This window comes from Solanum pennellii, chromosome 12, assembly GCF_001406875.1.
Source record: "Solanum pennellii chromosome 12, SPENNV200".
Lineage (NCBI taxonomy): Eukaryota > Viridiplantae > Streptophyta > Magnoliopsida > Solanales > Solanaceae > Solanum > Solanum pennellii.
The window spans coordinates 5,475,532-5,500,973 of NC_028648.1; the positions used below are offsets into that span (position 1 = coordinate 5,475,532).

At 29.3% G+C, this 25,442-nt stretch overlaps 3 protein-coding genes, 1 long non-coding RNA gene and 1 pseudogene across 10 annotated transcripts; 3 read left to right on the plus strand and 2 right to left on the minus strand.

The window, feature by feature from the left end:
• Positions 1-5,935: 5,935 nt before the first annotated feature.
• LOC107005823 lies at positions 5,936-8,025 on the minus strand. Of its 7 annotated transcripts, none has more exons than XR_003575463.1 (4): positions 7,781-8,025; positions 6,812-7,020; positions 6,523-6,700; positions 5,936-6,307 (listed from the first exon to the last, which is right to left on the minus strand). It is a non-coding gene; the product is annotated as an uncharacterized LOC107005823 (long non-coding RNA). The 7 variants fall into 7 exon arrangements; XR_003575464.1 differs by having other exon boundaries at positions 6,812-6,971; positions 7,781-8,023; XR_003575462.1 differs by having other exon boundaries at positions 6,812-7,010; positions 7,781-8,023.
• A 4,248-nt stretch (positions 8,026-12,273) lies between these two features.
• Positions 12,274-14,157, plus strand: LOC107005678. The gene is made up of 3 exons (XM_015204320.2): positions 12,274-12,489; positions 13,405-13,610; positions 13,691-14,157. Exons 1-3 carry the CDS (start codon positions 12,400-12,402, stop codon positions 13,953-13,955), a joined length of 561 nt encoding a protein of 186 aa, XP_015059806.1. The 5' UTR covers positions 12,274-12,399; the 3' UTR covers positions 13,956-14,157.
• Positions 14,158-17,146: 2,989 nt separating this feature from the next.
• LOC107005968 lies at positions 17,147-18,208 on the plus strand. The gene has a single exon (XM_015204610.1). It carries the CDS (start codon positions 17,147-17,149, stop codon positions 18,206-18,208), a length of 1,062 nt encoding a protein of 353 aa, XP_015060096.1.
• Positions 18,209-19,523: 1,315 nt separating this feature from the next.
• On the plus strand, positions 19,524-21,800 carry LOC107005970 (annotated as a pseudogene).
• A 34-nt stretch (positions 21,801-21,834) lies between these two features.
• Positions 21,835-25,054, minus strand: LOC107005615 (receptor-like protein 7). The gene is made up of 2 exons (XM_015204255.2): positions 24,347-25,054; positions 21,835-24,232 (listed from the first exon to the last, which is right to left on the minus strand). The coding sequence occupies exons 1-2, from the start codon at positions 25,022-25,024 to the stop codon at positions 21,965-21,967; spliced, it is 2,946 nt and encodes a 981-aa protein (XP_015059741.2). The 5' UTR covers positions 25,025-25,054; the 3' UTR covers positions 21,835-21,964.
• Between the last annotated feature and the right edge of the window lie 388 nt (positions 25,055-25,442).

The window sequence follows — 25,442 nt, forward strand, 5'->3', positions numbered from 1 at the left end:
TTATTATTATTATGTGAATGAATGAAGATGAAAAGTTATACAGTTTTATTTTTATGTAATTTTTTCATCAAGTTCTAATTAATATTTCAATTTTTGTCACAGTTGAGAGATATAATATTGCACATGATACAATTCTTATAGCTATTGCATATTTATGCCCCTAAAAAATATATGATGTAGTTTATCATATTAAAAAATAGCCATAGACTAAACAAAAAATAAACTAATCATTTTTAGTACTTTTAAAAAATTTAATAAATAAATTATTTAATAAAAAGTATGAAGAAAAAATTTCCCCTTAGTCACATTAATTATATTAAAACTAAAAAGTGTAATTTATTTAACTTCTCTTAATTATTGAAAATGAGATACATAAAAAAAAAAAGTGATGTGACATTTATCTTCTCTTTTTTTACCTTTTTTCTTATTTAAATTATTGATTTTTTGTAAAAGTAATTTACTCAATTAATTAAAAATAATTTTTATTAATAGAGAAACATTTACAACAAAAACTTTTCACATACTACTTTATTGGGAGTAAATAATAATCATCCATAACTCACATCATTCTAATTTCCAATCCTAATAGATTAATTTTCCTTTTTTTTTTTACCTTAATCTGATTATAATTTCAGTATAACAATTTTTAAAAAATATTTTAAGTTATTTTCTCTTTATTATTTACTTACGACCAATATATCTATTTACATATAAAGTTAGAATGTTAGAAATAAATAAGATGATGTGGTACATTTCTATCACCTCCGATCACATTTATCTTTTCTCTAAATATTTAGCATGTTTTTTATTTTTCTTCATTTTCAAAATTTCATCTTCAAATAATTATTAATAGTATTATTCTGCATAATTGACATTTTTTATATATGTAACTTTTATTTTTAATTGTTAATTAATAATATTTATCACTTCAAAACCTTTCATGTGGATAACCCCCTAAAGTAATTAATGTGCAAGTTATATAGTTTTTCTTATCTTACTTAGTTGGTACAAGTAATAATGTTAAAGAGATTTTCTATAGAGTTTTTGTATTTTATTAGTATTTTTATTTATTTTTTATATATTATAAATTTATAAGTGTTTATTAACAGTTTTGGTATTTTGCAACTGTCGCTTTTTTTTCGTTCTGTAATAATAATTATTGTGTTGCTATTTTTTTTAATATTGAATGTTTGCTTTTCACACACGCACGCACGCACACTCGTTTTCTAATTTATTAAATTATTGGTTCTCTATTTATTTAGAGTAATTTTTCCATTAATATTTTTTTATGAACACTGTATAATTTAACTCCCTCCTAAAATACAATTTAGAATTACTACAGCCGCATAAACAAAAAGAAAATTTCCATAAAATTATTTTTCTTTCTTTACATGTTTATAAAGATAACATACCAAATAGATTATACGAAATTAACTATATTTAAAATACTAAAAGCATATATAGTGAACAATAAGTTGAAAAATATAATTTATTGGGTTCAATAATAATAATATTTGACTCAAAATATTTAAACAAAAAAAATTTATTCATAAATCTAAAGAGATCCACGCGAAGCGCGGATATGTTAACTAGTTATGATAATAAGGAGGAGAGATAAATAAAATTTTCTCTTTAAATTTATAAAATAGAAGATAAAAAGACTAATTTTAAAAAAAATATTAGTAAATTAAAGTTATGATGAGGAGAAATGAAAGCAATAAATTATAGCAAAGTAAGAAAGAGAGATAAATAAGATAATACTCTAATTATGTCATATATTAAATTAGATACTATTTTATAATTTCTATTGAGTTTTTAACATAAAATATAAATAAGAAAAATATTTAACAATCAAGAAAATGGATAACTTCTTTTGAGTTTTTTTTAGCATAAAATATAAAGGAGAAAAATATTTAAAAATCAAGAGATATCTTATTTTTATCAAGAGAACTTATTTATTTTTATTTTTTCAAAAGAGAGTCCGTGAATATTAACAGAAATATTTAACATCTGCGTTTTTCTTCAAATTTATAAATTAAAAGAAAGAAAACAATTATGAAAAAAGGAGCTTTTTGTGAACAAGAATAATTATTTATGGTAGAGATATAAATAATTTTTTTTATTTAGATATAGAGAGAGAGAGAGATTGAGAGATATACAATCCCAATTACATAAAGAATATAAAGTATTTAAAGAAACTAATAATTTGAGGCATTATATACTTTAACAAAATACATATAACAAATTTGGGAAAAACTTTCTAAAAAAACTTTATCAGAATGCTCATAGAAATAAAGTTGAGTCCTTTTTACAAAAAAAATTCAGAAAAAGAAGTTTATTATCATAACATATGCATACAAATTACATTAATTATTTTGAGATGAGAAAAATAATCACATCTTTTTAAATTATCACGTGTCTTCAAAGCATTAAGATAATCATAGTTTCTCAATTTGTAAAACAAATGAATTTAGTAAATCATAACAAAAAAATGTAAATTAGGACTTTGACAAACAAAATATGAGATTACTACATTAGAATTAAAATTATAATTTAAATTCTACAACGTTTAAGAAGAGTAAAAGAGTAACAAAATTAAGCATGATAGTAAGGAAGAAAAATAAATAATATTATTATTTCTATTATCTTTTTTTAAAAATAGAAGGTAAAAGAAAGGGTTTAAGAAAAAGTGATAAATTGTAGTAATGTGAGGAGAGGGACAATTAAGGTATTTGAATTTATTTTTTTTACTGATTTTATAGATCAATTAAAAACTTTAAAGAAGGAAATTTTCTTTAACAATAACTATAAATTATGACAATAAGGAGGAAAGATAAATAAGATTTTTGATTTTTAAAAATTATAAAAATGTAGAGGGTAAAAAATCTAATTTAAGAAAAAATATTAAATTATAGCAATGATGAGAAATGATGAAAAAACAATAAATTGTAGTAATGATAAGATGAGAGATAAATGAGGTAAATATATTTATTGTAATCATAATATAAGAAGAGTACTATAACTATATTTTAAAAAAAAAACTAAATTAGATACTATTATAACTTCTTTTGAGTTGTTAATCATAAAATATAAATTAAAAAAATATTTAAAAGTCAATAAAAAGAGAAAAAATAATAATTATGAGTCTTCATCAAAGAGAAATTTTATTTATTTATTTACATATTTTACGGATCAAGAGAAAAAAATTTAAAAAAGAACTTTTTGAATAATAATAATATTTAAATCTATTTTTTCTTCAAATTTTATGAATCAAAAGAAAGAAAATAATTAAGAAAAAAGAATAATTAATTATGATGATAAAGAGGAGAGATAAATAAGATTATTATTTTAAAAACTAAAACGTAGAAAAAATAATAAATTATAATAGTACTAGGCAAGAGTTGCCCGTGCAAGCACGGGCCCAACGTTGCTAAATTGTGTGAGTCGAATGTAAGAAAAGTGCATACATAGAGTCATTCTACATAATGCTGCAGCCCCCTCTCCGTCTAACCTCATTTCCTCATTCCCATTAAGTGACAATTTTTTATAAGATAGGATTAATCATAACAAAACAATGGATTTTCTTCAATGTGAGTTCAAATTACCACAACGAATGCTAGTGTGACTGATGGAGGTATTAACTTCAGATATTGGGAAAAACATGTAATAATAAACCTCAACTTCATCCAGCACCCAATCTCCTCCTCATCCCCTTCTTTTTTCCCCTTTACCACATCACCACTTAATCTCATAGTTTATCCATACTAAGAATCAAACTCAAAAATCATCAAACTTCACCCCCACCCCTCCAAGATACCAACTTCAAATCAACCCCCTCATAGAAACCACCAAAATCTGGTTTTTTTTTCAAACCATTAAGTCATCAGCTAAACAACTGTACCAAAGTTGCCTAATTAGCACAAACATTACCTAATGAAGATTCTTTTGCAAACCTTCGACACTTACTACTAAAAAGCTTCTTTAAGGCTATATCGAGTAAAAAATAATTTAAATGAAATTGTTACGTTCATATAAATGTTTCTAATTTTTCGTACTGATATTTTTACTCAAACTTGATGTGTGCAGCAATGATCAAATTGTGAAAGACATGGCAGAGGTTTATCATGACTTTTCAGGTTAATAATATATTCAACTGTCTACACTTTCTATAACAATTAAAAATCAACTATTCTTTCAAGACAGTATGTGACCGCGAGACGTATAATGAAAATAAAGTCCATAGCAGTTATTGCAGACATCAAAAATAAAATTAATAATTTAGAGAAAACAGGGTAAATAAAAGGACACATATCGCCAGATCCTTTAACATAAATTTAAAAAAAGCTTAGTATAACTTGCACAACAGGTATACATATCCATATCTAGGTCCATGTAATAGGCTTCTCTTCCCTAGCAGAAATAACTTTTCATGAAATGATATTCTATTAACTACGAGTTACAACAAATACCTCACCTAACCTGCACTTAACAACAATGAAAATGGGTTTTCTTTTCATTTCAACTACCTCCACTATCCCCCACCACAAAAGCAAAAGGACTATGATTTAAGTTCTAACTGAATCAAAAGTTAATATTTACCAATTTTCAAGAATTAAACTATTTAGAAATAGGCACAATTTGAATGTAGCTGCAAAATTACTTAACCAATCACGAGTTTTTCTCTATTCCTCCTGTATATAATTGTGACACATCCATTCATCCTTAAGAATCAAGAACTGATATTGAAATTGCTAACCAGTTCCGACTCCAAAAACATAAAATTTGTTACTGTGTTAATCAATTGACTACTTTACTATAGCAAAATAAGTTGGGTCAACTATATGGGATAGCTAAGCTTTACAAAACTCGAAACATAAGACTAAGTTAGTTCACCTTAAAAAAAATAGGGCATCACAATTCTACAAAACCATAAAGGAATCTAATGTACGGTAAAAACCAGAATAATAAGCAAGCATCAATGGACATTCCAATAGCTCAAATTCTGGTATAAGTTGTATATCCTAAACTTAACACTGCAAGTGAAAATAAGTGTAACAACTCAGCAATGTAGAAGAGCTAAAAGAGACCCAACAAAGTGAATGTTAACAGACAAAGCATAGTAGAAAGAAGTCAATAAGCACAAGAAACGTCGAGTGTAGTCGAGTGAACTACACGTGTCTTGAATAAAGTGAATCATCAGACTGACTGCTTAGAAATGGTAACATTTTATCCTGTTTATATGTACTTAGAGAAACAAAGACTGTTAAAAAATTAAAATTGAACTTATTGCAGCGATTCTCACGAACATACGCATCATGAATAACGGATAGTGTATTTAAGCAAACGACAAGTAAGTTCCTAACGTGAAATTGTTTAATCCCTTGGCAGTTTACCTCTAGTATTTGATTTAGCTTCTGTTGGCAGACATAATTTCATCAAGTGCAAGAAAAATATCTCAATGATATTCCACCATTTGGTACCTCAAAAACAATGTCCTAAAACTTTTTTAAAAAAACTTTGCTACACCTTTGAAATAATAGTTGTAATTCATAGCACAATTCCTGTAGAATGTACCTTGTCATATGGTGTAACACCAGCTGCTGGAGAGCTACTATTTGTTCACCAAACCTCTCATCCTATCAAGAACTCAAACAATATGGATTGCAGCACATTGCAGTGGTGGGGGAAAGATGCACCGATTTGATTTTTTTGATAGATTCCTTGATTAACATATAAATATTTGTAAATAAACAAATTTATGACTCGGAGCAGCCAGACAAATGTGTCCAATTCCCTCCTATAATCCAGACACTTCAAGTAGGAAAACTGAAAGGAACTACTCCTCTCCTACTTTAGCGTCTTTAGAGTTTTTTGCGATCAGTTTAGTCTTCACTTATATACTTAAGTTAAGCAAAATATTAAATTCTTAACTCAATGAAAATGTATAACACACCAGAACAATATATAATTTTAGCGAAAAATCTGATGTTCCTCATTATGTACATCATCGCTAGCCTATATTTTAAAAGTATCCAAGAAAAAATTTCTTATCCACAAGCTACAAACTACATAAGATATGAAGTTCATGAAAAATATAACTATATTTAAAAACATCTGCACTAAGAATAACAGCATTGCAGCAAAAATGAAGTAGGAGAAACCTTGGAGAAAATGGACACATGGACCTTTAGTCGTTTTGGTGTACGAGATGTAAGGCTAGTGCTATGTTCTAGGCAAATTGGGTTTCTTTTGTGTTGCATCATCCTTCTATTGCTTCAGTTAGATGGGAAGTAACAACAATCCAATCCTACATAAAAGAAAAAATAAATAGATATTAGGATATTAATGCATAGACAAATGTTTTGGAAGTCACCCTGTTATCTCAAAATATTGACATAAAGTGTTTTTAGATAAGAGGAGAAGAAAACGATTCAGAAAACTACAATTACAAAGAAAAGATAAAAGAATGCAAATAAGCTACCTATTATCTTATAAAAGAAGTAAAATAAATCAAATGCTCACCTTGTCAACCTTCTAATTTAACTTAGATAATTTTATTCTCGATTTCACCTTTATGCTCAACGAAGTCTCTTTTCTCATTTTTCTTCATTTCAACTTCCTCTTTTATCCTCACAACCGGCTTTTCAAGTTGATTAGCTTGTGCACAAACTTTCTCCTCATAATCTAGTGTTCTCCTTTTCTATACAAAACAATACGACTTAAGGTGCTATGACTTACATCAACACTACAAAGGCATTTTCATAAAAGTAAAATAGCATACAAAGTCAATTTGCTAATTTGAGGGACTCACCTGTAAAAAGGCCAACTCAGTTGACAATGACTTGATACACACCATTTACATATATACAAAAACATACAAAATATAGATGGATTAGTTTTAATACCTCTTCATTCTTATATCTTTTCTAAAATGCTCCCATGAAATGTTGGTGGCCATAGGTAATGCCAATCTAACACAAAAAAATGGTTCGCTTGGAATCAAAGTTGTCCTGAAATTTACTTTTTCGTTTAATTGCATCAAAAATTCATATGAACAGAAAGAAAGTCAATTAATTATTGCATATGACAAAAAAACATTGATGCAACATGGGCGAATTGAAAAATGAAACAACAAAATCAAAATTGAAGCTTTAAATTATCGAGGTCTTTTAAGCAAAAGCGAAAATTGAACATGAAAAACTAACTCAAATTGAAAAAAACTCCAAATATGAAAACACCCAGATTGAACTCATGAACAAAACAATGTGAAAATAACAACATACCAGCTAGAGTGAGATGAGAGAAATCAAATTGATACTAACATAAAAAAAAAAGTGAAAAATCAAAACTTCACAGCATGCTTGAATCTATATTTTCTCAAGATTTTTATATTGAGCCAAAAACAAATTTATGAGGTGAAGAAACTCCAACATAAACCCACAATAATATAAGACTAAAATGAAGAAATTCAAAAAGTTGATTCTGACAAAAAATTCGTACATGAACAGAAAAAAGTTATGAAAGAAGATCAACTAAAATGAAGAAACCCAGAATTTGATTCCAACAGAAAACCCAAATTAAAGGCAAAAAATTGAAATCATTGAAAAGCACAACAAAATTGAACATCAACAACACATCCAAATGAAAAGAAAAAAATATCAACACACCCAAATCAAATTGTTCAAAGAAAGATCAATTAGGAAATACTTTTTAATGAACTATCAATTTAAGGACAACAAAAATGCACCAAAAATCAAAGAAACATTATGAAAAAGCTTACCTAGAAATTCGAATGAATGCTATACAAAGGAGAAATTTTTATGAGCATATGAAGAAGAGGAAATACAGTAAACAATGAGGGTGTCATATGTGTAAGACACGTAGCTATGCATATGAAGAAGAAAAGAGACAGCAAACAATGAGGGGTGCCATATGAGTAAGACATGTAGCTATATTAAGCATCAAAAAGACAAAAATACCCTTAGATGTGATGACACAGGCATGTTGAAATAGCCTTCTTCTAATATAGTAGTAATATAATGATTAGGAGAGATGAAAAATGTTTAATAAATTGTAATAATATTAAGGAGAAAGATAAATAAAATATTTTATATTCTTTTTGTGAATATTATAAATCAAAATAAAGAAAAAAATTTAAAAATTTGACAATAAAGACAAGTGATAATTTTGACCAAAGTGAGGTATTGCATTATTCTTTTATATCAATCTTCAACTATAACTCAAAAATTTGATCAAATAAAATTTATTTTCATATGATCAAAATACAATTTATTTTCATATTTATACGTAAATGTTCTTTTGTGAAATTATCTCTTTTTATTTCTTTTTAAAAGTCAAACACCTCCTATAATATATTTAATATTATATATATATTGTAATTTTAAATTACGGCTATAATAAATAACAAAAAATTCATACAACATCGTTATTGTTACATTATTTAATTTGCCATTTAATAACAACTAAAATTTGAAATTCAGTCTATTTGAATTTGAAAATTATAAGCGATCCTTAAAATATTTTTAATATTCAAATATTAAAATAAAAATAAAAATATTTGATTAAATTTTTTGTCATCGCGCAAAGCGCGAACAAATTCACTAGTTGAATGATAATGATTAATACGATTCTTCACTAATTAATTAAATGTTTATACATCGTGCGTGTTTTTCTTTTAGAAAAATAATAATAATTTTGGGACTTAGATATTTTAAATAACTATTAATAATGCAATTTCGTAGAGATGTCTTGAATTAAGAAAGTTATTTCTTATTTTATAATTGTCTTAATATCAAGGTTGACTACTCTCTTTTTAATATAATACTAACATTTATATATATATATATATATATATATATATATACACACACACACACACACACATAGAGAGAGAGAGAGAGAATAATCAAATAAAATATAGAATATTTTTTACATTTCATTACTATACTACATTGTTTGTTTGATCTTCATAATAATAATTGTGCAGATTATGTTGAGTTATTATTAAGAGAAAAAGATTTGATATACTCCTTAATTTTGTGATATATAGATAATATATATTCCGTAAAGAAAAGGTTACATATACATTTATTGTTACATGAGCAAATTAAATAACTCATATATCCTCTTTTGACTAACGAAAGTTAAATTTTAGATTTTTAATTTATTAATTTTAGTTATTTAACCAAACAATATTTTTGAGTTTTTTTAATTCAACGGTTAATTTGGGTCTTAATTAAAATTAATCAATTTTTTGCGTTTTGTAGTTGTAAAAATATTGATGCATCTATAATAGACTTTGCAAGAAGATCAGTGAAAAATTAAATTTGATCATCAATATAGTATGTCAAAATTAGTCATGAAATTAAAGAAGATAAAAAATAAAAATAAAAAGACAAAAATTCATGTGTGAAGAAGATCAAATATAACTCGAAATATTTCGAGAAGGGTCCAATATATCTTTTATATTTTTATTTTGTTAAAATAATTAATAAGTTTTTCCCTTTTATTAGCGAAAAATGATCTTTGCTCTTCAAACATACCTTGTATAATTTTTATTTTATCAAAAAATAATTTTGAATCAATTTTTTGACTTTCTTCAGCTAAAAAAGATTTAACAATATCAAAGTTATATATGTAACAATTGAAATAGATGTGAGCCACTTTCTTTTAACAAAAAATATATTATCTCTAAATCACAAAGTTGAGAAATATAATTTATTATTTCTATAATTATTATGATTTATTATTATTATTAGTAGTAGTATTATATAAATGACCAATATATATGACACTTTTGATTAATAATTTTACTTGTTAAGTTATTTTATGAATTTTTAATTTGAATTGCGTGTGAGATAAATTTATTTTAAATTTAATATTATTAGTATTTATCTTGTCATTTAAATTTTTTAAATTTTATTTCTTAATTGTAAATTTTAAATTTGTGTTCTTTAAAATTTATATTGAAAAGTAGAAGGAATTATTAAGGCTATCATTTTGTAGTATTTTTAAAAGAAATTGAAAGTAACACGTAATTATGAAATTATGAGAATCTGGAAACAAGTCTAATCTCCATGCACTGGGAAACTTTTTATGTATTAAAAAATAATTAATAAATTTAAATTTAAATAATGTAAAAATGTCAAAAAGTAAACCTGTTTATAGTGTGAATGCACTATTCTGATTATTATGGCAAAATTTTTTTGACCAAAAGGATTTTTCCTAAAATTAAATGAAAATATTTTGTTAGTTTCAAGGTGTAAAATTTGTTATTGCCTCTATTGTGATGACCTATAGAAATACATAATAAAAACTGACCATACACTCTTTTTGACTCAAACATTATAATTTGGATTCCTTTGATGCAAACTTAAATATTTTCTTTTCCAATAAACATATCCTGACTTCTAACTTTAACAACATATTTTTACAAAACTTTTATCCGAGCACAAGCAATGAAATCGCAGACAGTCAAGTAAATTCAATTCATAAAAGCTCGAATATAATAATAGTAACAAAATTATAGTAGATTGAATTATTATATAAAAAATAATTTAAAATTGAAAGTTTTTATCGCAATATAAAAGAAAATTTGATCTTAAAATCATGGCATGATCAAATTATTATATCAAAATCGAAATTTTTTGATATTACAAAATAGAAAATTGGAAAAGGTGAATGGTGGACCAAAAATGCATTATTTTTGTCCTATGAATCTTATTCTATTCTTTTCCTATCGTTATCTTCATAATAACAACGACACCAACCGTTAGACAAAAATAACTACGTGTTGGGTTTAACTTATAGTATAAGGAATTAATTTGATTTCTTTTTTCTTTTTTCTTTTTTTCTATCAATAAAATTATTCTTTATTTTAATTTGTTTATTTGATATTAATTTGGTATACAATTTAAGAATACTAAGGTTTTTCAATTTTGTTGTCTTAAATAATAGATACGTAGAGTGTGTCAAATGTCTTCTAATATTGTGATTTTAAACATGTTAAGTGAAAAGTCAGAATCAAAGAATTATTAAAAAAATATATATATTTTTCTTTGAAACTAACTGAAAGAGTAAAGTAAGATTAATAAATTGAAATCGGAGAAGTATTTAGTGGTTAGAATTTTGAAGTCGTTAGGTTTCATATCAACAGCTGAATTCAACCCCACCAAATCCCCTTTTTTTTGCTTTGTTGGGCAATTTTCCTTTGGAATTTTAGTTACCATATTCCTTTGCTTTTTTTGTTCTTAAGAATATTTTGTTATTAAGAGCATTTATTAATAATTTGAGTACTTCATGCAATCAAGGATTTACAAAAAAGCCGTTCAATGCACTAAAACTTTTTGTTATGTGCGGTGTTCAGAGAAAAGTTGAACCATAAAGATCTATTATACGCAGAGTTCTCCTATATTTCTGCAAGAAGTTGTTTCCGCAGATTAAGCTTCAAAATGTAATTTGACGCTAAATGATTAGATTCAACTAATTCCTAATTAAGGTCCTTAATTATGTTCACTTATGTAATTAGATTAGTGCTAATAAATTCATAGTGAACACTTGGGGATAGTTTCATTAGCTAGATTTTGGATAATTAAGGGTAGTATATATCCTTTAATGAGTGTTTAAGCTAATTTATGCAAAATACTCCAATTCATTTAGATTTTGTTCCTATTTTTTTAAAGCAAATATTACCTTTGTAAAAGTACTCTTCAAGACAACATTAAACTTACTCTAATATTTGCTCATATATTATCCTACCTTACAAGAAAATAATTAAATATTATCAGTTAACGTTTGCGATTAGTATTTATAATATTTCAGATGATGATTTCACATTTTTTTTCATAAGATTTTTCAATCAACTTAAAAGAAAATATTTATACTATGATCTAAATTGTTCATAAGTTGCACGAGAAATAAAAAAGGGCAAATCTAAATATGAAATATCTATCAATATTTGGTACTGAACATCTATGTTGCTCAGACTCTTTAAAATTATTTTGGCACTCGTATCAGATCCTTCAAAAATACACTACTTTTAAATTATCTGACACACATTTAATAACATATTTTAAGAATTCGAGCAACATAGATTACGAGAAAACGGAAGGTTAGAGTAGTAACATCAACTTTAGGTATATATATTGTGTGGTGAAAGTTGAAATGTCGTTACATTTTGTTGGTGTGTCCTTTCACTTTTAATTTTTTTTCGAATAAATAATATACTTCTTCTTTATTGTTACTTACTCTTCTTCTTCATTACTCAAAAAGGACTTTATTTATTACATTGTATATAGACACACATTAAAACTTGAAACAACATAGAAAAATTAAAAAAAAAATTGTGTGTGAAAAAGAAGTGTTCCAATTTCATTATCAATGGCTTCAAAGTTGTTAATGATAATTGTCTTTGTTTTCGATTTGATTGCTTTTGCTTTGGCTATTGCTGCTGAACAGAGACGGAGCACTGTATGTATCTATTAATTTTTTGCTTCATTTTTATATTATTCGTATTTTTGTCTGTTTTAGATGGGAGGCGGATTCAGAATTTGAAATTTATGATTCGATAGAACTCCGCTCCTTGTTTTGATGCATTAAGATCACATAACATAAAAATTACTTGTGGTTTTGGTCTTTGATCTGTTCGATTCTCGAAAAGAATGATCTTGTTCGAGAGCTTTGTTTTGTCGTGAGGTAAAATCATAATTTGAAATTTATGAGTTTGGAACTAATGATTGAATTCGTAGCTTATTTTAGTTATTACTGAATTCACAATTACATATTTGGTGAATTTTTTAATAGAAAAAAAGGAAAAATATACCCGAACTATCGTAAATGATATACAGATATCCACCGTCATACTTTTGGGACATTGGTACTCCTACCGTCCAAAAACTAGATCATATATACTCTTTATACTAATAGACATACACATGTCATAATCTTATTCACCGACTCGATATTTATTAAATATCAAATCGACACATAAGATTGCAGCACATGCCCCTATTTAGTCTTCCGTTAGAGTGAATGACATATATGCTCTAGTTTTTGAATGTAAGGGCACCAATGTCCAAAAGTATGATGAATGGTATCTGCATACCATCTATGATAGTTCAGGGTATATTTATCCTTTTTTCCTCTTTAATATATGTTCAAAGCAAAATTTCATTAACTTCGCCCTGTTTATAACAACAAAAATATCTATTAGTATGCCTACTCTTAGCATTTATTTGAATAGCAACCTCTATGATCAATATTTGTTATTTCGAAAGTGATATTTCTTTAATTGTGATTGTTTCACACACTTCGTTTTATATTCAAAGTTTACTAGTACATGTACTACATTTTGATCTAACAACTCGTCGTTTCATTGATCAATAGGCCACAATTCAAACGGATAATGAACAAGTGTATAGTTATTGTGTCTATGACTCCGATATTTCAACTGGATTTGGCGTTGGCGCCTTCTTATTTCTCATGGCCGGACAAATCCTTATAATGGTGGCGAGTCGTTGCTTCTGTTTTGGAAAACCTTTGAGCCCCGGTGGTTCAAGGGGTTGTGCTGTTCTGTTATTCGTCATGTGTTGGTATATGACTTACCACAATATTTTTTTTCCAGACTCAATATATAATGTGATAATAATTAAGTTGTTAACCTATGTTTTAGGGTTACATTTTTCATCGCGGAGGTGTGTTTGTTGGCCGGTTCAGTTAGGAACGCGTATCATACCAAGTATAGATCATCGCTCTTGTTTAATGATCGACCTGTATCTTGTGAGACTGTGAGAAAAGGCGTTTTTGCTGCTGGAGCCGCGTTTATTTTCTTCACTAGCATAATCAATAAGTTTTACTTTATCAGTTACTCCAACGCTAAGAGTGGAGCTGGACCATATGGTGGAGAAGCTGGTGTGGGAATGGCAGCCTACAAATGAATATGATCAATCATGAAGTTCTATATGTATAATAATTTTTCAGTTTTTAGTTGTACTTGACTTCATAATTTGGTACTTTTTTTTTTGAGAGAGTGTTTTTGTTAGTATAGGTGTTTGATTCTTTTATGTTTGTGCCAAAATGTTTTTAGTCCTTTGCAAAATCCTTTTTTAAATTGTTGTTTATAAGATGTATTTTTGAAAAGAGAGTCCTTCGCGCAAATTATTTTGAATAGGTAAATCAATCATTTGTTCGTGGCAAGTAGGAAGAGAGTAGTAACATCTATGAAGTAGTAGAAGGCCACCTCCTCTACCTCTATGAAAAACCCTAGGAAATCTCTTTATTAGAGAGTCGATGCTTTAAGACGGACTCTGATAGCAGTTGTCACTACTCACGTTAAATATGGGAAAGAGTACCTTTATAAAATAAAGAATCGCTACCATAGGATTTATGACAAGATTTGATGGATCAAATCATACTAAAAATGCGAGACTCCATCCAAATCTTTCAATCCAGACATTCTGTTGTATGAACACCCCCACTAAAACTTTTCGTCATGTACGGGTATAGAGAAGAGTCGAACCACAAGGATCTGTTATAGTAGAATTCTCCTATATTTTTGCAAGAGGTTGTTTCAGCAGATTAAGCTTCAAAATGTAATTGAAGCTAAATGGTTAGATTCAACTAATTCCTAATTAAGGTCCTTAATTATGTTCACCTATGTAATTAGATTATTAGTGCTAATAATAAATTGCATAGTGAACACCTAGGGATAGTTTCATTAGCTAGCTTTTGGATAATTAAGGGTAGTATATATCCTTCAATGAGTGTTTAAGCTAATTTATGCAAAATTATCTATTTATTTAGATTTTGTTCCTATTTTTAATTTTTTTTTTTGCAAATATAACCTTTGTAAAATTAGTCTTCCAGACAACATTAAACTTATGTCTAATATTTTGCTCATATATTATCCTACCTTACAAAGAAAATAATTAAATTTTACCAGTTAACGTTCGTAATTAGTATTTATAATATTTGAAATCATGATTTCACATTTTTTTCATAAGATTTTCAATTAACTTTAAAAAAGAACATTTATACTATGATCTAAATTGTTCATAAGTTGCACGAGAAATAAAAAGAGGGTCATCTAAATATGAAATATCTACCAATATTAGATACTTAACATCTAAGTTGCTCAAACTCTTTAAAATTATTTCCGCATCCGTGTTGAATTCTCTAAAAATACATTATTTTTAAAATATCTGACAGGCATCTAACACGCAGAAAGATTTATGACAAATTTTGACGGATCAAATCATTCTTAAAGACGTTCTGTTCTATGAACACCCCCAACAACAGAATGATTCACTTTCAAGAAATTAGATATTCTTTTTTAAAAATATAAATAAATAATAAAAGACAAATAAATTAAAATATAAAAAGTGTCATTAATTCCTGACCAATGGTGTTCTTGTAGTAATGTAGACGTTATTTGAATGGATTTTGTCAATATGTAAATTCACATAAATCTATATAATAATTTATAATGTCAATTGACAATTGACATAGTACTCTGGCGTCATTTGGAAAGAAAAACTGCATTACTATTCTACGCATGCTTCGATACATTGTTTAGCTACAAAATTTATCTGTCGTTAATTACATATATATAATCTTGAAAAGTACTATGGATAGGTGGGATGGGATCAGGAGCAGGGGTGGAGCGTGGAGGGTATTAGGGGTGCGATCATAGGGAAGATATAATGAGTTTAAAATATCACTTGTAAAATTTATTATTTTTCTTATTCTTAAAGAAATTTGATTTCTTGATTATAAAAAAATATATTCTTTAAAAATTTTCATCTAACTAACCATGATTTATTTAGGGAAAAAAGTTATATATACCTCCGAACTGTTGTAAATGATATGCAGATACCTCCGTCATATTTTGGGACATTTAGTTCCCCTGTTGTAAAAAACTAGAGCATATATATACCCTTTATACTAACGAATATACACGTGTCATAATCTTATTCACTAACCGAACATTTATTAAATATCAGATCGACGGATAAGATTACGCCATGAATCACAATTTAGTTTTCTGTTAGAGTGAAATACATATATGCTTTAGCACGATAACACCTATGTCCTTAAAGTATGACGGAGGGTATATCTATATATTTTTTCCTTTTTAAAAAAAAATAGAAAACATGTTTCTTCCCTACCAAACAAAGCTAAAAAGCACGCTTGCTCTTGTCTGACTTCACCATTTTAGTGTTTTTGACTTTTGACTTCTTACTAATTTATATAATATACTTTGTATAAAATATATATTATCTAAAGCATTTTTTTGGGTATATATTTTGTAAATTAGTAAGGCAAAGTGTTTGAGCCATAAATTTCATTCTTTTTTTTTTATTAAAAAAAAATTCATTCTTGAATTAAAACTTCTAGATTAATGTATTTGACCTTTGAAATTAAAAAATAATAATTCATTACTAATCATAAAAGCAAGTAGTGAGGTAAAACAAATCTATCTCTTAACCTACAAGCAATATTGGGTTGGCTTCTACTAAATTGCAAGAGCCATGCCTTTCTAAGTTAATGAAAACATGCACACACAAATGACTTTTTCGTTGTTGTTATATTGTTAAATTTAATATTCGCTTTCAATTTATTTGTTTTACTTTCCTTTTAAGTCTGTCTTAAAAAGAATGCGACATTCTGAATTTGACGACTCTTTAATTTTAATATCTCATATGATATGTTTAAAGGACACGATCACACAATTAAAAAAATTTATATTATACGTATCTTTACTTTAATATTATAAGATTCGTTTTTTTTTTACTTTCTTAAACTTCACGTTAAGTTAACAAATAAGCCGAGGAAGTAGTTGATAAAGAAGGCTTCAATAAAATGTCAACATCCATATTTTCTTGTCATCTTTACCAAATATAACCTAAGCTCACTAGTCATCATATTTCTATCATTTATTTGCTTCAATGCCCTTTTCTTCCCTCCTCATATTGATGTTTTTTCAAATTTTCGATCACAAATACTTCAAAAAAAAAAAATCACCTCGTACTAGCACTGCTCTTAGTCAGCTAACCAAGAATCACAGAAATTTTCCCTTTCATCCGTCCCTTCTGAGATTGGTTTTCCCTCCGCTTTAAACGTACGAGAAATGGAAAATATCGAATCAATTGATAATCTTCAATCCATAATGTCAATGTATAGACCTTTGAAAAAGCTCAAAATTAGCTCATCATCACAACATAATAGCCTTAGATCAAGTGGAGACGGGGTGGAGCCTGTAGCTCAGAGGATTAGAGCACGTGGCTACGAACCACAGTTTCGTTTTCCTTTTGCTCTAGATGATCCTCCATTAAGCAGTTGTCACATTAATTGGCAATCACTTACTCAAAATCAAACTATGATTTCTTTTGCACCTCAAAGTTGCTTTAATAAGTGTCGAATCATTGATAATGGAACGAGGACGACTACAATGATGAATGTTTATGGCACTGTCTCCTCCCCTGCATCTAAACGATACAGGGGAGTTAGACAACGCCATTGGGGAAAATGGGTAGCAGAGATTCGCCTTCCTCGTAAAAGAACTAGACTTTGGTTAGGCACGTTTGAAAGTGCTGAAGAAGCTGCTTTTGCTTATGATGTCGAGGCCTTTAGACTCAGAGGAACAGATGCACGTCTTAATTTCCCACATCTGTTCCTCGGAGACCTGGCCCCGTTTGATAATAACATAAACGTGACTAATTCAGCATCGTCAAGTACTACTTCATTCGCGAAAAATCCTTTTCAAATCCAACACAATAAACGGTTCATCAGGCAATGTCGGAACAAAAACAGAGTACCTTCAGCTGTGGAACAGAGTACCTCTGTTTTTGACAAAGAAATAATGATGCAGGATAAGGCCGCGTACAATAAACCCTTGCCGTATGACCCTTCCCTGGGCTCTGTGCATAACGAGAGTTTAGTGCACGAGACTTCTCAAATAAAGATGTTTGATGGGAGCGATTTTTATGAATCGACACCAAAATATACTAATAATATACAACAAGAAAATAGTGATATGTGGAAGAATGTACTTCAATCTACTTCATTTGGGAATCACACTATTTGTACTGATGATGATTTGCAGCAACAACAGCAGCAGTGTGATTTCACTATTACTGATCCTGGCTTCGGGGACGATGTTTTCGACTTTTCCTCCAAACTCCTAGAGTAGGTGGTTATTTCTAGGGATCATGGGCGGAGCTACGTGGTTTCTGGTGATTAGCTGAACACTCTTCGTTGGAAAATTATACTGTATAGGTCAAATCTTACTTTATATTGGTTTATAATAGCATTTTGGAGACTATCTTTTCAACTTTTCTTCCATAGCCGTGGAATAGGTGGTTACTTCCAGAGGCGCATTCAGGGCGAGTTCAAGTTGAAGTGAACATATTGTTTTCAACATATAACTCTATATACATATACTTTGAATCGAATTTAGAATTTAAAGTGAACTAATTGTACTTTTTAATTATGGATATAGAATCTCTATTTGTTTTTGTTATTTTGACTTCTACACATATGTTATATGACAAAAAATTGAGTTTGATTGAACTCATAGTTAAACTATTGCACCCTGTCTCCATGTATAATAAGATTATACTTATTTTCAATTCGCATATTCTAAAGTTTAAATTCGACTTCATCCAAAACGATACTTGGGACATAGAGTCCTCATAAAAAATACGATAGTTGCCGCTCTCATATGGACTATCAAAGATCCCAAATATAACACTACAACATAAGTAAAAAATTCACTAATTCACGCCAGAAAATAAATAAAAAATCTACTTATTCATATCAACTAATGTCCTCAGATTCTTATCAAGTAGTATATAACTTGAGTTTTTGTAAATTGTAGGCCATTGCAATTTTATTTTATTTCAATTTTATTCTAGGTTCTTAATTTTTAGATATAAGAAATTTAAAATGTCATTTTTTTTATGTTCATTTATAAGTGGTCAGAAGATCTTAATTCGAATAACCCCAAATAATATTATGCACTATTCATTTCTCTTTAACTTTTTTTTCCAAAAATATTTTTGTTATTATTTTGGCTCAATTTCTTGCAATAAAATAAGATTAAACTACACACATAACACATCCATATAGAAATCAAAATTTATGCAAGATTTCTTCATGTATTTGCATTAAATATTCTATGAGTGCATGTTTCAATATTATTTCATCATCAAATCTAGTACAGAACAAGCCTTGAAAAAAACTAACCAATTAATGTTTCCATATTTTTCTTCTTTTTTCCCATACAATTTTTTCAACATAACTCTGTTTCTATCTTAACAAAATAACTGCCTTAAAAATATAGTTACTCCATCAAATCTCAATATCCAATTATATCCACTAGGATTTTATTTTTTTTTAGTTTTTGCAAGTTTTGCTATTTTTAGTAAATTTCCTTATCTTCAACACACTATAAAAGGTGACATCTAACATATCACACATATAACATCTATTATTCATTATACAAAATGTCTTATACACATAGAAAAAGTTGTATTTCTGGGCTCTTTCTCTTGTTGTTAACTCTTGCTTGTGAAGTGAATTCGGGGTTTGTAGGAGTTAAAGATTCTCATTTTGAACTCAATGGATCCCCTTTTCTATTCAATGGTTTCAAATCATATTGGTTGATGCATTTTGCTGCTGATCCTACTGAAAGGTACAAAGTTACTGAGATTCTCAAAGATGCTTCTACCGCTGGTCTTTCTGTTTGTCGTACTTGGGCTTTTAGTGATGGAGGTGATAGAGCATTAAAAATAACACCTTGTGTTTATGATGAACGTGTTTTTCAAGTAAAGGATGTTTGTTATTATAATATCAATGATTCTTTTATTTTGCATTATCGCGTTGTAATGCATGTGAGTTCCTTACTTGTTTCTAGGGTTCGGATTTTGTGATCGCGGAAGCTAAGAAATATGGTGTTCGTTTAATATTTAGCTTTGTAAATCAATGGAATTATTTCGGAGGAAAAGCTGAATATGTTTGGTGGGCGCGAAATGCAGGAGCTCAGATTAGTAATGACGATGACTTCTATACTCATCCAATACTAAAAAAATACTTGAAGAATCACATTGAGGTATATATGGGGTAATTATTATTTAATACACATAAATAATTTTTTTTTATTAATAATATTATGAAATTGTTACAGAAAGTTGTTACAAGGTTGAATATGTTGAGTTATCCCACATATGAAGTGGAAGGAGCTGGTGGTCAATTTATAAGTGTGAGGGAAAGCCTCAACCTTTGAGCTAGCTTTTGGGTTGAGAAGGACCAAGACCACCCAACATTGGTATCAGAGCTAGCTTTTGGGTATGAGCTCTCTCTAAAGAAGTTGAAGATACCTTCTTCCAGTAAATGGGACTGGAGGGGGAGATTTGTTGAATCCATTCCATTGTTTTATTCAACTTTAGCTATTCAATTGGTACAAGCAATTGTTAAAAAGGAATAGTAATTGGAGTTGAAAAGAAAAGATTTGGTAGTTGGCAAATTGGTAAGATTTGCAACCATTCTTGACTTTGCTATGTTTACATATGTCATTAGTGACATAGGCATGGTTTTATCCTTCTATAAATAGAGCATTCTTGCTCATTTGTAGAACACACCAAGTTAGAGAGAAAAAAACATTTTGAGAGCAAAGTGAGGTATTCCATAGACTATATAAGAAAATAGTCTGTGAAGAAAAATAGAGTGTGAGCGATATTTTAGTAAGACGGAAACCAAAAGAGTGTTGTTCCTTTTGAGTGTGTAGTAGTCACTTTGAGTGTTGTATTCGTGACTACACAGTGTAAAATTCCTTACTATAGTAATATCAGTTGATCCTCTTGGCCCGTGGTTTTTTCCCTTATTCAAAAGGGTTTCCACGTAAAATTTTTGGTGTCGTTATTTTCTCATTTTATTTCCATTACTTTACCATATATACGTATGTGCTTGTCCGCGTTTTCCCAACATAATAGTATCACTAAAGTTGCTTACAAAGACGATCCAACAATTATGGCATGGGAACTTATGAATGAGCCTCGTGATCAAGCTGACTATTCAGGAAAAGCTGTTATTATTTTAGAAATATCAAATCTATGATTGACGTTTTTGATGAATATTGTTATAGGGTGGGTTGGGTTCAAGAAATGGCGAGTTTTGTGAAGTCATTAGACAACAAACACTTGTTGGAAGTTGGAATGGAAGGATTTTATGGTGATTCAATTCCTGAAAGGAAATTAGTTAATCCTGGTTATCAAGTTGGAACAGATTTCATTAGTAATCATCTTATTAATAAATTGATTTTGCTACAATCCAGGCATACACTGATAAATGGTACGTAGTATTTATATGATCTTTCGAATCTGTACGTACATTTTCATAAGTTAAAATATTTATTTATATCGATGGTTATAGGTTATCTAGACAAAGTGATGAAGTACAATTGGCGTGGATGGAAAAGTGGATAACAAGTCATTGGGAAGATGCAAGAAATATATTAAAGAAACCTTTAGTGCTTGTTGAATTTGGAAAGTCTAGTAGATCAGGTGAAGCATCAAGAGATATATTTATGAGTAGTGTGTATAGAAATGTGTATAATTTGGCAAAAGAAGGTGGAACAATGGGAGGAAGTTTAATTAGTATGGCAACTAATGGCACATGGAATGGAGAATTATGATGATGGTTATTCTGTTGTTTTGGGACTAAATCCTTCAACTCAAGAATGTAATTAAAAAAATTGTTTTAGTAAAAAGGAAAGTTATGTTTTATTTTGAGTTTAATTTTTTAGTTTGAAAGCAAAGATCAAAAACACTTATTTTAATCCAGTGGAAATTCACAAAATAACACATGCAATTATATTATTATCAAGCATATATACAAACAACAAAAAGATAACTAAAAAAACAGAAAAGTTCACTCTTGCATTCTTCCATTAAGTCTGTCGTCTCTGAGCTCTCTTCATTGACCTTCTCATTTTCTTGGGATAAATGCCTTCAAAAAATTCAACAAACCATTCTGGCTTACGGTATTTAAACACGAGGCTCCACACAACAGTTCCAACAACTAGTCCAAAGCTGTAGCCTATGACTACTGATTCCCAAGTAAATCCACAAAAAAAATATGACTCATCTTCAGACTCCAATGGTTGAGGAACATGGGATGAATCACTTGTTCCACATTGCTTTGATAAAGGAGGACCACATAGATCAAGGTTACCACCATACGAGTCATTTTCAAATGTGTTGAATTGTAGACCTTGAGGAATCGATCCAATAAGAAGATTCTGAGAGAGGTTTAAGACTGCTAGAAACTTCATTGTTGTCAATTCCCTTGGAATCTTTCCTGTGAGACGATTCCAGGAGAGATCTAACGCTTCAAGCTTATTCAATTGCCCCAATTCCATTGGAATGTGACCTATGAGATTGTTATGGGATAAATTGAGTAGCCAAAGTGAGCTGAGATCCTTTAGTGTTTTTGGAATGACACCTTCAAAATGGTTGCTCGAGAGGTCTATGGTTGTCATAATTGTGCTGATTCTTTCTAGCTCAATGTCCTGGCCTTTGATTACCAAACTCACAGAATCCTCATACGATGTGTACAATGGAATCATATCTGGTTCCATATACCTAATCTTTCCTGTGTCTTCACCATCTAATTTAATCATTGCCTTGAAGTTTCCAAAAACTTTTGCAGGAAGTGAGCCACTGAATTGGTTATGCGAAAGATCAAAAATTCGCAACTCGGGAAAGCAAAGTGTACTCTGACAAGAACTAATTGGTCCATGGAACAAATTAGACTTCAATATTAGGACCTGCAGTTCTTCAAGTGTTCCTAGCCAAGCTGGAAATGTGTCATTTATTGCATTATTCCCCATATCAGCAACTTCTAAATTACTACAGTTGATCAACGAGAAAGGCAGAGTTCCTTCAAATTGATTGTCATTCAAGACAATAGTAATCAAAGAAGTGCTCTTCGCACATAATGGGGGAATACTCCCTGTGAAATTGTTCCTTCTTAAGTCCAACACTTTTAGACTAGACATGCTTCCCAAGCAACTTGGAATCGAGTTACTGAAGTTATTGCGTGATATATCTAGAAATTCAAGATCGTTCATGTTACAAATGGATGATGGTAGCGGACCCTGAAGGGAGTTAAATTTAAGATCAAGAAACTCTAGATTATGGAAATGAAATTGTGGTAGGTGGCCTGTTAAAGAATTATGCGAAAGATTTAGGTACCTCAAATTGTCCCACCTTATGCCCCTAAACCAGTTTGGGATTTTTCCACGAATCTTATTATTAGAAATATCCAAGAACAGAAGTCTCTTTCCATTTGTCAAGAAGTGTGGAAATTCCTTCAGTTCACATGATGATAACTTCAAAATTTGTAGGCTAGGAAAAGTGATTTGTATTCCCTCATCGATGGTGATGTTATTTGATGAAAGGTCAAGGTTAGAAAGGTTTGTGAGATTTACAAGTGATTGAGGAAAAAAATCACTGAGTTGATTATGGCTTAAACTCAGACGTTCAAAATTTGGGTTTATTTTGAGCTCATTGGGTAGTCCACTAAATCGATTATTATTGAGCCACAACTCACCTAGCAAAGGGAGGCTAAACAGCGAAGATGGTATGATACCATTCAGTGAGTTGTTCCACAAACCCAGTTGGGTTAGCTTTTGAAGCATGCTAAAATTATTAGGCAGTGGGCCAGATAAGGAATTACTTGACAAGTGTAAGTGTTGAAGATGTGTCAAGCTTACAATTGTAGAAGGAAATGAACCGATGAAGCTGTTGTTAGAAAGATCTAAATAACTTAGCTCTTGGAGGTTAGAAAAATAATCGGGAATTTCACCTGAAAAGGAATTGGACGAAAGACCTAGAATAGTGAGGTGCTTCAATTTAGAGATTGTGGAAGGAATATGGCCGGTGAGATGATAATAACTGAAATCCAAATACCTAATTTGTGTAATATTGCCAATGGAATCAGGAATGGAACCAGAGAATTGACATCCTTTGAGGTTCAAGATATCCAAGGAACTGAAGGTGCCAATTGAATCAGGTAGCTCACCAGAGATTCCTGAGTTAGAAATATCCAACTCCAACAGAGTAGTGTTGCTCGGGTGGATCTTTGGTAAAACTCCTTTGAGAAGATCATTGTCACCCAATTTGAGATTTTCCAATTTTGGTACAAGGAAAAAGCTCTGTGTGAAAATACCTCGCAGATTAGTAAATTCAAGATTGAGGTACCTTAAGGAGGAAGAAGAAATATTCACAGGTATCGGAGATGAGATGTTGATAGCAGAGAGAGAAACTACCTCCAGATTTGTCAAGTTCTGAAGTATTGTTTCAAATGTTGTCTCATCAAGTTGTAATCCATCATAATTATCAGAAAGATCAAGTGAAACCAAATTGAAAAGGTGTGAGATTTCTGTTGGGATTTTTCCACTAAAGGAAGACCGAGAAAGGTTGAGATGCCTCAAATTCGTCAATCGGCCAATGCTATGGGGGATTGAAGAAATATTGAAGTCATTGTAAGCAAGATTTAGTGTGTGGAGATGATGGAGTTGGAAGAGGCTGCTATTGGGATGAATAGCTCCATTAAGAAGACTGCAACCAAGGTCCAATTCGATAACATGACCGGTAAACAAGTCACAAGTGACCCCGTCCCAACTGCAGCAATCCCTACCCTCATTCCAAGACTTTGTTTTTGGGATATCAACATACTGCAGATCAGTCACATCCAAACATCTACGGAAGTCAGAGATTTGGAATGATTGTTTGAAGTGAAGCAAAGCAAAAGCTTCAGTGGGAGAGCAAAGATGATGCATCATCACAGAGGAAGAAGTAAAACTGTCACTAACTATCAAAAAAATACAAACAAGCGAATAAAACAAAAACAGAATTCCCATATTCTTTTTGCTTATTTTCAGCAAATAATAAGATGTTGTTGCAAAATCAATCATCATAATCGTAATATATAAAGACAGAAACATGTGTAACACATAACAACCAACTTTTCTGTTTTGTAGTTGTTCACAACAACTATATCACACAAACAACTCATTTGAACTTCAGACATAAAATATATTGAAAAAAGATATTGAGAGCTATTTTCTTACAAAGACTCTTAATTTAATTTATTTTTAGTGTTTGAATTGTATGATTTATTTTTAGATGTTTTAGTAGATAGAGCTTAAATGAATTATATATTTTTAATATTTACAATTTATTAAAATGAAAAAAAAATTATTTCTAAAAATTCATATTATGATGTTAATACAAATAGTTTAACCATATGCATTTAGGAAATAAATTATTGCTTTCATCAAACGGTAAAATTTTTGTTGAAATAATCATTTTTGTTCAATTTTTTTAAAAATATATTTTATCCTTCTTTGTCCTTGTTATATA